Consider the following 13,676-nt stretch of genomic DNA (forward strand, 5'->3'; position numbering starts at 1 on the left):
AGACCGTCAGATCTCCTTACCCCTGAGGGCACATGCGCGGTGTCCATGAGTCAGCGCTCCCTGTAATTTTACCTTACCCCTGCCGTGGTAGTGCAATTGCGCTGAGGCGCACACCCTTGAAAGTTGAGGCGCATCCCCCCGGAAGTCACGAGGGGTAAGGTATTTTCACGAGTAAGGATTTTTGTTAGAACGCCAACACCTGGAGCTTCTGCAAACAGCTGATCGGCAGGGTTTCTGGGATCGGACCCCCACCTATCTGATATTGCCCTTAAAGGGAACCTGTCACCGGGATTTTGGGTATAGAGCTGAGGACATGGGTTGCTAGATGGCCGCTAGCACATCCGCAATACCCAGTCCCCATAGCTGTGTGTGCTTTTATTGAGTAAAAAAAACGCGATTTGATACATATGCAAATTAACATAAGAGTCATATCTTACTTGTGTGACCAGAGAAGAGTCATATTTTCAAGCTCTGATTCATCTCAGGTTAATTTGCATATGTATCAAATCTTTTTTTTTTTTTTACACAATAAAAGCACACAGAGCTATGGGGACTGGGTATTACAGATGTGCTAGCAGCGATCTAGCAACCCATGTCCTCAGCTCTATACCCAAAATCCAGGTGACAGGTTCCCTTTAAGATTGTTCAGTCCCGGAGAACCCCTTTAATATCAGACGAACTACTGTTGCATAGTTAGTTAGTGTTCCCTTTATTCATGTTATATAAGAGCACTGCAGGTGTGATAGAGATGACAGTTGCTGCTTTAACACGTAGAAGGCTTCAGACACCTGTGATAAGTTTATTCCCTGCTGTGTCGCCTCCATAATCATCCGTGTATAAACGCCTGTTGGGAGTGGATGCGTTCAGAGAAGAGCGGTAACTGAATTACAGCCTAATGCATTCATTACATAATGCTGACAGGAGGATGATTACTCTTCACATATGCCATTGCTAGTCATGCATGTCATGCTGCATTCGCTCGAAGGCTAGGGAACCTAGCCCAGTTATTTCAAGCTTGACGTATATTTTGAGCTTCTACGGAATATATAATGACCTTTTTTTTATATTTTTTCCGATCTTAAAAGGTTTCCTTATTGTGTAAATGTGTTCTATAATTTATTATACCTGAGCAGACCCCCAAATCAGACCCTAATTCTTCATCAGACCTTAGATCAGAGCCCCCTCCATCAGCCTCAGATCAGACCCCCGCCAACCTCCATCAGCCTCAGATCCACCCCAACCTCCATCCGCCTCCATCTTCCTCAGATCAGCGCCCCATCAGCCTCCAATCAGACCTCAGAGCACACTTTAAAAAATTAATAAACTCGCCTGCTCCAGATGGCCTGCAGATCCAGGACTCTTGGCACCGCTTCTTCCAGCCCGTGCTGCACTGTGACCTACTCTACATCCTTCCGCACGCATAATGGAAGTGATCATTAGCATTCGGACTGTAGGACCCCATGCCACTCTTCCCCCACTTTTAAGGGAAAAAAGTGCGTCTTATAGTCTGAAAAATACGGTAATTCTGTTTCTGATATACTCTGTGAGGAGCCAAACATCAATTTAATTTGCTGCAAATCTCTGCTCTCTGTCCAGCTATATACGTTTTAGTTTTTTTCCAAATCGCTTACAGTGGTATAAAATAAAGGCCCCTTCTTTATACCAGTTGATGATAAGGAACACTTAAGGAGCCACCAATTACCCAATAAACAAGCGAATGCCCGTCCATCAGGTGAAAGCATTATTGATGCAGCATTCCAAATCATCATCTCTAGGCCTCAGATTGTCCTGTGTCAAAAGGGATCTGCTGCCCAGAAACCATGAATCTGTATTGCTGTAGAGATCGCTCATACAGCGGAGATAATTGCTACATGTAAATACTGCTCTCACCTTCTCTGATGAGCAGACCGTTATCGGGAATGAACTGTTAATACAGTGTCTGAAAAGTCAGCCCATGTAAATGCCCTTAAAGGAAACGAGTCACCTGGATTTTGTGTATAGAGCTGAGGACATCGGTTGCTATAGTCCCCATAGCTCTGTGTGCTTTTATTGTGTAAAAAAAGCGATTTGATACATATGCAAATTAACCTGAGATGAGTCCTGTCCCTGAGATAAGTCACATACAGGACTCACATACAGGACTCATCTCAGGTTAATTTGCACATGTATCAAATCAGTTTTTTTTACACAATAAAAGCACACAGAGCTATAGGGACTGGGTATTGCGGATGTGCTAGTGGCCATCTAGCAACCCATGTCCTCAGCTCTATACACAAAATCTCCCTTTAAAGAGAACCTATAAACTCGTTTTGCTTAAAGTACCTTTTCAATATGCTCATGGCGCTCCAGAAGTGACTTTTCTTCCCTTTTTTTTTTAACTCGTAGATCTGAATAAAATCAACTCTAATCCTTGTTCCCATCGTATGCAAATTAGCTACTTCAAATCAAGGAAGCTGGCACGTTCCTCCTCGAAGGCAAGCTTTCTTCACCCAACCACTGTCTCCTGCATTTGGATTGATGTTTCCTGGTTTAGGGAACGTCATCCCCTGGCCTCCTCAGATCCCATGCAGCCTCCGTTCTGTTGCGTTTTTGGTGCATGCCCAAAAGATCTTGGGTGTACAGTTCCTGGCACTGCAAGAGCATTGAGCTGGAAATGCAACTGAATAGAACTTGTTTGGGGTCTGAGGAGGCCAGGGGATGACCTTTCCTGACCCAGGGAAAATTAATCAAGATGGGCATACACTGGGCGCAAGGATTAAAGTTGGAAAAAGGGAACAAAAGTCACTTCTGGAGCGCCATAAGCATATTGCAATGGTACTGTAAGCAGTATGTATGGCATAAACAATAGAAGTAATACTCTCCTTACTAATCCCCTGACTTGACGCTCCTGTTCCAATGCTTTCCGGGTCTCCGACCAGTGGCTGCAGCTGTCAAATGTCATGTCAACGCCGGTGTACAGAGACTGGGGAGGGACCTGGAGAACATTATCACGGGAGTGCTGGGGGTTGGTATCCCGAGTGGTTTTCCCTATTTTATTCCATTGCTTGCTGTTCATAAAAAATGTCTGTGAAAGGTCAACCCCTTTAAGTAGGAGCCATATACAACTGGATCCAGATTGGACATAAGCAGCGTGCTATATTTATCCAATTTATTTCTCGACTATTCGCTTCTAGATGGATGTGTAGGTGTGGGGACTTGGGGCGAGAGGTCAGAGGAAGAGGTGTCCGAATAAGCGTCATTGAAGCCGCTTTGGTGAGAAGAAGCAGAGGAGTACAATGTAGTGAAGAGGACGGGTAGGCGCGGGCACGGTGATGAGCTCCGTTTTAGTGCTTCCTATTTGAAATCTCAGTAATACCGTTTGTGGCGTGTTCTCTGGCCATCTGCCTAGAGCGCTCTTCTTGCCTCTGTCTGACAGGCCATGATGTCTCGCCTGCGGCTTTCTTCGTATTGTGCTTGCCTCCATCTGCGTGTTTCTGCTGTCCAGTTGATTTGTGCTGTATAAAATCTCTACTGATACAGCTGGCAAGAAATTGGCCTAGATTTAATTTCCCTGCTCAGGGCTCCCCTGTATCAGCCAGAGTGCCGTAAAGAGCCAGACAGTCCATTGATTTCAGGGAAGTGACTGCTTAGATGTCTCTTCCCCCGGTGATGACAATAGATTACTGGCAGCCCGCCTGCCGCAGAATACAGGTATGCTCTCGTAGATGAATTAACCTATCATTTTATGGTTGTATTATAAAGCCAATTATTTATCTTGTGTGTTTTTTTTTTTTTTTTTGTTTTTATGGAGAGTATAAAAATGTATGCAGAATGTGGGTGAGCCATCACAGTATATGGATGGCATTCATAACGAGCCTTTAGGGTAGATTTTAGGACGAGCCGCATATCTTCAGAGTGTTCGTTATTCCTTCACAATTTTAGGAGAAAAGGAAAATGGCTTTAATATTGAAAAAAAAGAAAGAAATAAAAAAGCACAAAAGAATCCAGAGGTTGTATCTCCGGGTTGGTGCAAGATCGCGTCTCTAAATTTTCATGTCATGAACAGACAGGTCGTTATCCTTATGCTAAAAAATAATGGGGGAGATTTGTAAAGCCAAGTATGCTAGAATTCTGTTTGCGCAAATATATTGCTGTACATGCCTTGCCTCTGGCGCATGGGAGATGATAAATCTCCCCCTTAGGGTCCATTTACACGTCCGCAAAATGGAGCTGTGGCTCTCCTGATTTAAACGCTGTTTTTGTCTTGTTGATCTGGGACTCCGTGAGATACAGTTTACTCATGTGCAAATTGGCTTTTAGTGCTCTGAGGGTGTCACCATTGCTATTGTTGCACACGTTTGTCTACGTTCTAGGACCAGGGCCTGCCTCATTGCTCTGCCACTGCCTGGCCCTGTCCATCAAAGCAGTGAGGGAGGCGCTGGTCACAGAAAGGAGCGGAGATTGCAACAGAAGCAATGGTGACACCCTCATTGCTTTGAACGCCTAATCTGCATATTAAGAAAAAGTATCAGAACTCGGGAAGGCAGCCTCAGATCAACAAGAGAAAAACAGTGTTTTAATCAGGAGAACCACAGCTATGTGTCTATGCAGTTGGATGGTCACTGTGACAGACTCCCTTTAAATCAATCGGCTCAATTTCTGTTGTGGTTATATGCTGTAGTGATTTTTACCAGAATTGAAAAAATAAACAGTAGGAATTGCTCTAAAATAAAAAAGAAGCAATACTCTCCTTATAAACTTCTCGCCGCTCAGTGTTTGCTGTGCTGCACCCACGAGGTGCCTGAGGAATTAACAACAGATTAGTGTTGCTCAAAGGGCTTCTCTTATTTTAGCAAATGGCATTTATCATGTAGATAAAGTAAATACAGTCAAAGCCACTTACTAATGTATTGTTATTAGCCATATTGCACCCTTTGCTGGCTGGATTCATTTTTCCATCACATTACACACTGCTTGTATCCAGGGGTTACGTCCACCCTGCAATCCATAAGTGGTGGTCGTGCTTGCACACTGTAGGAAAAAATGCCGACCTCTCTGGTGGCCGGGACTGTGGGAGCGCACATAGGCACGTATGTGCAGCAGCTTCTTGTATCTGAGCTGCAGCGGTGGACATGACCTCTGGATACGAGCAGCGTATAATGTGATGGAAAAATGAATCCAGCCAGCGAAGGAAGCAATATAGACTATCACAATACATTAGTAAGTGCCTTGTATTAACTTTATCTACATGATAAATGCCATTTGCTGAAGTGAGACAACCCCTTTAATGTTTTATTAGTACCGGTATTAGCCACATTTATGACATTCTTGGAAAGCCCCCTTTTAATTCTTACACAGCCGTACAGCTATAGAGGATTTGTTCTTCCGAGACCTATTTGTACAGGCTTGTCTGTAGCAGACCGGACAGCATGAAATGAAAGAGCGTGTATAAAGCTACAGAGAAATCAACACCATATGAGCTGTGTGTAAATGTCACAGATCCATAGCTTTTATCTGCAGGTCATGTTCTGATGGAAAATTGGTCCCATTGATCAGTCTTTCAGATGAAATATTTGTTTAAGGATTTTTCTTTTTCTGTGCGCTCTCCTATAAGTAAATGTAGTAAAGCCTAAAGGCGGCCATACACATTCAGCAGCTGTCTGTCCGCGAACGCTCCGTACAGTATTAGAATATATTGGCTCATATTACTTCGCAAAGTCTCGATGAAGCATCCGAAGTCGATTCGCTCATCCCCAGTCATAACCCTGGAAACGAGGAGTGTATAATGTGATGGAAAAAGGCATTAAGCCAGCAAAGGAGGCAATATGGACGATCGCAGTACATTAGTGTCTTGTATTAACTTTCTCTACATAATAAATGCCATTTGCTGAAGTGAGACAACTCCTTTAAGAGTCAGAAAAGTTGGGAGCCAGCCTTAACACACTGCCGTGTCCATTGGAGGTCTATGTCAGGAGGATTTCCCAACAGAAAACGATATATACTGCAAACGTCCAGTGCAGGCGCAGTGTGAATGCGCTCCCCTGAGATGCAATGCCCTTTCTCTCTAGTTTGTCTCTGCTTTACCTGGCCCACCATGCTTCTCCCCTGGCAGTTAGGAAGCTTTATTCAATCAATATTTGCCTTTTTTTCATGATAGTAGTAGTAACGGAGGAACACTGTGTGAATCATCCATCTGCCCACCTGGGAAAGAGGCCCTGGTCTTCTGAAAGCGTACAGAACTAGAAGGTTGTTAGTCCTGCTTGAGCAAGCTCTCTGTCCTCTTCACTGGCAAGTTTTTTCCTACTGGACTCACAATTACGCCTCATGCACACAAACGTGATCAATTTTTTTGCGGTGTGGAGGCTGCATCGCAACTTCCAGATTGCGGACCCATTCGAATGAATGCATTCGGCATCTTTTGTGGCCCCATTGAATTGAATGGCTCCGCACCCGTTCTGCAAAATTGCGGAACAGATGCGGACTCAGAATTTGGTCATGTGAATGCACCCTTAAGGTGTTGCGAAATAGTTTGAGGCTGGTTTTCCTGAAAGGAGGATGACCTGGTAAACCCTGGACCTGCACTGGCTGCAAATGGAAATAATACGATCAGCATTTCATTTATAATTTGGGTAAACGGCTTGTGGTAGCCAATCCGTGTCATTATTGCTACTAACGTGGTGAATTGAGCCACTTGTATGTTTGTACCATTGATATTGTGAGTGTCACATGGAGTGGCAGCAGAATTTACATCCAGCATCTAAAAGGCATCCAAAAGAAAAGAGGACAGTCACACAGGCAGCCGTCTTCAAATAGGCCAATCATTTATTAATGAATGGTGGACAATCGGCATCTGTAATATAATAAGAGACTAGAACACGTCAATGCCTAGCTCGTCAATATCAGGTTCCCATTGTCTCATCAATTTTAGATGGGTTGGGGTCCCACAGTCTGCATCCCCAACTGATCAGATGTTTGCAGCTTGCACTGGAAAGAACACAGGGAATGGTATCTGAAGCACAGCTCCATTATCTGTCTATTGGCCGTGCCGTGTTACTGCAGCTCAGCTCCCATTTAAAGGGCTTATGCCATGATTGATGTAAAAAATGGGGGGAAAAAACATGATATAGTATATGACAATGTCTCTAACAAAGCTCAAACCAGCCCTGTACTGCACATGGGTCCAGAGATCTCCACATTCACTGCTCCAATTGCTCTGCTAGATTTTATTTAGCCTGGCAGCTCAGGGGTGTGCCCTTTCTGCTGCAGCTCTCTCCCTGTAACCACCACAGCTTCTAACAGAACATTTGGCTGGTCGCAGTTGAAGATCTAAACTGAGCATGTTCGACCAGCATACTGAGACGGACAAAAAATAAGGAAAAGAAACAGCAGGTGGCGCTACACAGATACATTATATTGAATAGCTCAGTGGCTATACAATTTTTTTTTTTTTATTACATGCAATTACAAAAGTATTCAGATCCGGGTGCTGATTGAAAAATGCAGAATATGCTTTGTGACAAAACCCCTTTGTGAACTTCATCATATGTGTGTGCACTGATTTCACCTTACAGTGATTTGCATATATAGTTTTATATGGTTGAAAAAAGACATCAAGTTCAACCAAGGGATAGGAGGGGATGTGAATTTTAGAAAAGGGAGTGAGACACAGATTTCTAAGTCATTTACTTTTAAAAATTCCTCTAAGCCCTTTTTAAAACTCTCTAGTGTTCCTGTTGTGACCACGTCCTGAGGAAGACTACTCCACAGATTCACAGTTACAGTAAAAAGGCCTTGATGCTTCTGGAGACTGAACTTTTCCTCCTCCAGTCAGAGGCAGTGCCCCCTTGTCTCTTGAGGGCATTTTAAATGGAACAGTTTTTCACCATATTTTTTTTTGTGCGGCCCATTTATATATTTGTAAAGGTTAATCATGTCCACCCCCCTTAGACACTTCTCATAACTAAGACCCTCCATGCTCCTTATCAGTTTAGTCGCTCTCCTCTGTACTTTTTCCAGCTGTAGTGCATCCTTTCTATGGACTGGTGCCCAGAACTAAACTGCATATTCCAGATGAGACCGCACCAAAGCTTTGTAAAGTGGTGATATTACATCCCTGCCCCGCGAGTCCATGCCTTGTTTAATATATGATAATATCCTGGTGGCCTTAGAAGCAGTTGATTGACATTGTATGTTTCTCTATGTTTCTAGGCATGAAGAAGAGGAGGACTCCTATGCAACTGCCTCCTATCAGCACTGAGCGATAAGTATCCTTCCTGTGTGACCTACCATCCAGTGGAAGCTGACTGAAGACCCACCAACAAAATATCTAAGAGACTTCCTATAAAATAAAATCCATAGCTTATATTTTATTACTATATTACACTGAAATGAAATTCCTGTTCTTTTATCCACCACTATTCAGTGTCCTTATTATACCGCATTCACAATCAAGTTACCGCCTTTTCATTGCCGACATCTTGTAGCAGATTATTTGCGAGATAAATTACCTTGTGTTCTGAGTTCCAGGTTGTGTTAAAAAGGGACGGTTCCCGCCACTGAAGACTGTTTCCGAACTGCTCAGCCGCAGTGTTACGTTACAATATGGTGTGGATGTTGTGTGTGTTTTTTAGTTTTTTTTTGTTTTTTTATTGCACCATTACTGAAAAAAGAACTGAATTATTGAGTTCTCCTACAACTTCTTAAAGAAATCAGCTTCTGTCTTCATACAGGCAAGGGTAACGGTCAAAAAGAATCTGTTTTCTTCCAAATGTGACAATGGAAATTAGTGGCCTATCTAGTCATTCCATTGTAGAGGGTGTCAGACTGGCCCCGGTGGGCCTAGGCTATGATACCATACCGGGCCCAAAAGGTCCAGGAGAAAAAAAAACATTTACAGCTGCCATTGAAGCCAATCACTTGCCGATGGGGTCCATTTCTTTGGATGACAAATCTACTAGACTTTATTGATATGGGGGTTGGGCCCAAGAAACCCCGGTCTGACGCTGGTTGTACACCCCTCCACCATCCTTTGTTGCATTAGGCAAATATACCATTCAAAGTTGGAAGGTTTGCTGACACCAGGCATGAACCTAGTAATGGATTGGTAACCACTTCCAATTGTCACTTTTTGGAATACTGCAAGGGGAAGAACAGCAGAAAGGAATTTGTAAAACTTGACTCTTTGAGAGCCTTGAGGATGATTCAATGATTTGAATTTACTATGGATTTTTTTTATATTAACTAGTGTTTGTTCTTTTAAAGGGGACCCGTCACCACTTCTGACATGTCCGTTTTCTGGAACATATTTACCTAAACCTGTTTTGTGCCGTTCCTCTAATATTTCTCCCAATGGTTTATGAATAAATTGACCACTGAGTGTTGCCATTCCCCTTGTCAGAAAGCTGTGTCCCTCCAAAGTATGACGCTGGCAGCACTGATTGGATAGTATCAGACTGTCCCCCATTTGTCAATGTATTCAGACATTTCTAAAGAGGAATAACAGAGGAACAGTACAGCGCTGAAGGCTTCGGAATTATTCTCTCATGGGGAATTCGAGTAGTTAATAAAACAGACCTGTCAGAAGAGGTCAGGGGTCCCCTTTAACATGCAAGTTTGTTTTATCATTCTTACTTTTTCATGTGCTGAGAGGATTGAGTTTGTTTTTGAGTGTGCTATATTGATTAAAAATCTTAAAATATCCTGTTCTGCGTGTTGTGTTGTAGTCCTTTTATTATTTATTCATACTTTATATATACAGTTATAATTACTATATATCTATAGTATAGATATTTATTTCCTGTGTGTAGATGAGCTTTCCTGTACAGTCCAGCCCAGGTATGAGAAGGGCGCCTTGTGGATACGGTAAATATGTGCTGGGAGCTTTTGCGGCACCAAAGGCAAACCAAGAATAAATGAGGTGTGAACAGAGACGAAGGGCCCTTTCACACCTACCGATGATCCGGCCAATTATCGGGGATGAACTTTTGTAGAAATGCTCATCCCCAATAATTGCCCCAATTACTCGATGAATGAGCAAACACTCCTTCACCGCTGATTGTGTCTTTCCCCGACACCAAAAATCCAAAGCTGAACTCTGCTTCATTAATGAGGCACAAAGCCGAGTTCGACTTAGTATTTTGATGCAGTAATTTTTGTGAATAAACGAAGTGACTGACACGTGATAGAGGCGAGACCAAGTAAGTCTGGAGATATTTCCTGAAACTTCAGAAAGACCTCTGCGGAGGACATACATTTTACAGTAGTATGGAGCCCATATTCTTAACGTAGTTTTTAAAAGAATCGCGCTCGGATACAGCAATCCGAATCTGATTCGCTCAACTCTAGTCATAACCCCCTGTATACAAGCAATGTATAATGTGATGGAAAAAGGAATCCAGACAGCAAAGGAGACAATATGGACAATCACAATACATTAGTCAGTGCCTTGTATTAACCTTCTCTACATGATAAATACTATTTCCTGAAGTGAGACAACCCAGATCTTCAATATGAATTACATGTTTTACTGCTTGTCAGACGCATAGGTCTGTCTAAAATAAGATGGGATGCGGACACTAACATTCCCAGCAGATATAGGGCTCCCTACAGCCCAGGTTTTACAGGGCTGGTATGCCATCTGTACACCTTTTGTATGTTTCCAGTGCCATACAGAGGGCTATTTCCTTTCTAGCAGAAATATATTTTGCCGAGTTTCAGGCTACGGACATACAGAACAGTAAATGGCACCCAGCCAGCATTTCTAATATTTCATCACAATCATTAGTCTTCTTCCTGAGCGGGTCACTTGATGTGTGGTATAAATGGGGCCATCGCCTGTCATTGTGTGAATAAACCTGCAGGGCATTGATGAATTGTGCCTCATAACGTGAAATTCCCATTCACACCCTGTTATTACTGTACACCGCTGTGTGAAGAATTGAGTTTGACTTCAAGTGTCACAGAGAATATCTTCAGCATCTCACAAGATGGAGACAACGGCAGGTTCTCTGTGGTAAAATACGCCCCATGCAGGTCTTTGGGCTGAAGGGTCATGGCATTAAATAGGACCTCATGTAACTTTTGTCCCTCCCATTCTTGAGATGTGTTCACCCCCTTCCCCCCGATCACGTTGTTACAGGGCAGTGTCTATTTCCTCGCTCTGATGCTGTCCAGTAAGCGGAGACTCTGTCAAAGCATCATCTTCCCAGCTGGATTCACTGGGGGAGATTTATTCAACTGGTGTAAAGTAGAAGTGGCTTAGTTGCCCATAGCAACCAATCAGATTCCACCTTTCATTTTTCACAGCTTCTTTGGATAATGAAAGGTGGAATCTGATTGGTTGCTATGGGCAACTAAGCCAGTTGTACTTTACACCAGTTTGATAAATCTCCCTCAGTGTGTTTAAGGAGTACACCTCTGCTTGTTGCTCGAGGGATTCTGAAGACTTACCCGGCCGCACAGTACATCCTCTGCCATATGTCCATATCCTCTTCTATTGAACTCTGCTGCACGTCCCTAATTCCCCCTGGTTTTTAAGTGACTGTAGCCCGGCTAGGTTCCCCCTAGGGCATAGCAAGTGTCGGTGTGTTCAAGTGTATGAGGTGAGTATAATAAATATATATATATACACACACTGTATATACACTGCTCAAAAAAATAAAGGGAACACTTAAACAACACAATGTAACTCCAAGTCAATCACACTTCTGTGAAATCAAACTGTCCACTTAGGAAGCAACACTGAGTGACAATCAATTTCACATGCTGTTGTGCAAATGGGATAGACAACAGGTGGAAATTATAGGCAATTAGCAAGACACCCCCAATAAAGGAGTGGTTCTGCAGGTGGTGACCACAGACCTCTTCTCAGTTTCTATGCTTCCTGGCTGATGTTTTGGTCACTTTTGAATGCTGGCGGTGCTTTCACTCTAGTGGTAGCATGAGACAGAGTCTACAACCCACACAAGTGGCTCAGGTAGTGCAGCTTATCCAGGATGGCACATCAATGTGAGCTGTGGCAAGAAGGTTTGCTGTGTCTGTCAGCGTAGTGTCCAGAGCATGGAGGCACTACCAGGAGACAGGCCAGTACATCAGGAGACGTGGAGGAGGCCGTAGGAGGGCAACAACCCAGCAGCAGGACCGCTACCTCCGCCTTTGTGCAAGGAGGAACAGGAGGAGCACTGCCAGAGCCCTGCAAACTGACCTCCAGCAGGCCTCTAATGTGCATGTGTCTGCTCAAACGGTCAGAAACAGACTCCATGAGGTTGATATGAGGGCCCGACGTCCACAGGTGGGGGTTGTGCTTACAGCCCAACACCGTGCAGGACGTTTGGCATTTGCCAGAGAACACCAAGATTGGCAAATTCGCCACTGGCGCCCTGTGCTCTTCACAGATGAAAGCAGGTTCACACTGAGCACATGTGACAGAGTCTTGAGACGCCGTGGAGAACGTTCTGCTGCCTGCAACATCCTCCAGCATGACCGGTTTGGCATTGGGTCAGTAATGGTGTGGGGTGGCATTTCTTTGGAGGGCCGCACAGCCCTCCATGTGCTCGCCAGAGGTAGCCTGACTGCCATTAGGTACCGAGATGAGATCCTCAGACCCCTTGTGAGACCATATGCTGGTGCGCTTGGCCCTGGGTTCCTCCTAATGCAAGACAATGCTAGACCTCATGTGGCTGGAGTGTGTCAGCAGTTCCTGCAAAACGAAGGCATTGATGCTATGGACTGGCCCACCCGTTCCCCAGACCTGAATCCAATTGAGCACATCTGGGACATCATGTCTCGCTCTATCCACCAACGTCACGTTGCACCACAGACTGTCCAGGAGTTGGCAGATGCTTTAGTCCAGGTCTGGGAGGAGATCCCTCAGGAGACCGTCCACCACCTCATCACGAGCATGCACAGGTGTTGTAGGGAGGTCATACAGGCACGTGGAGGCCACACACACTACTGAGCCTCATTTTGACTTGTTTTAAGGACATTACATCAAAGTTGGATCAGCCTGTAGTGTGTTTTTCCACTTTAATTTTGAGTGTGACTCCAAATCCAGACCTCCATGGGTTGAAAAATTTGATTTCCATTTTTAAATTTTTGTGTGATTTTGTTGTCAGCACATTCAACTATGTAAAGAACAAAGTATTTCAGAAGAATATTTAATTAATTCATATCTAGGATGTGTTATTTTTGTGTTCCCTTTATTTTTTTGAGTAGTGTATTTTTTTAACCCCTGAAAGGCACTTTAACCCGTTTTTTAACATCCGGTAGACAGGTACACTCCTGTCTACACGGCCATTAAAAACGTGCCGAATGATTTTTTAATGCGGTCTGCCTATCTGTGATTTGACATGTCCTATTTTTTTGACAGCCGCTATTCACTGGCTGTTAATTTGGCCATGTGAATAGCCCCATAGACTTCAACTGGTTCTAAAAAACAGCCGTACGTTGGCTGTTTTTTCATGTGGATGTAGCCTAAGAGCTGACAAAAAAGAGAGAGATGAGAGGGCAGACAGGCTCCTCACATAGGAAAACACTGAGACCTTGCAGTGTGAGGGGACAGCATTCTGTGCCATTGCTACCCTTCCACAATGCAGTGAGATGAGACTCTGCCCTTCTGTCTCTGCAGAGCCAGGCATGATGGGAGATGTAGGATTCATTAGGAAAACCATATCTGGGAGGGAGAAGGAATCAAGATGGCT

General features: G+C 43.9%; 1 protein-coding gene across 1 annotated transcript in view; it reads left to right on the plus strand.

Annotated features, from left to right (window-relative positions):
• Positions 1-8,789, plus strand: part of LYSMD2 (LysM domain containing 2) — a 47,351-nt gene extending 38,562 nt beyond the window's left edge. The window contains exon 3 of the mRNA XM_040413968.1: positions 8,188-8,789. Within this exon, the coding sequence (XP_040269902.1) occupies positions 8,188-8,236 (49 nt within the window). The 3' untranslated portion in view covers positions 8,237-8,789. The remainder of the gene's footprint in view (positions 1-8,187) is intronic.
• Positions 8,790-13,676: the final 4,887 nt, after the last annotated feature.

This window comes from Bufo bufo, chromosome 1 (assembly GCF_905171765.1).
Source record: "Bufo bufo chromosome 1, aBufBuf1.1, whole genome shotgun sequence".
In the NCBI taxonomy this organism is placed as follows: Eukaryota; Metazoa; Chordata; class Amphibia; order Anura; family Bufonidae; genus Bufo; species Bufo bufo.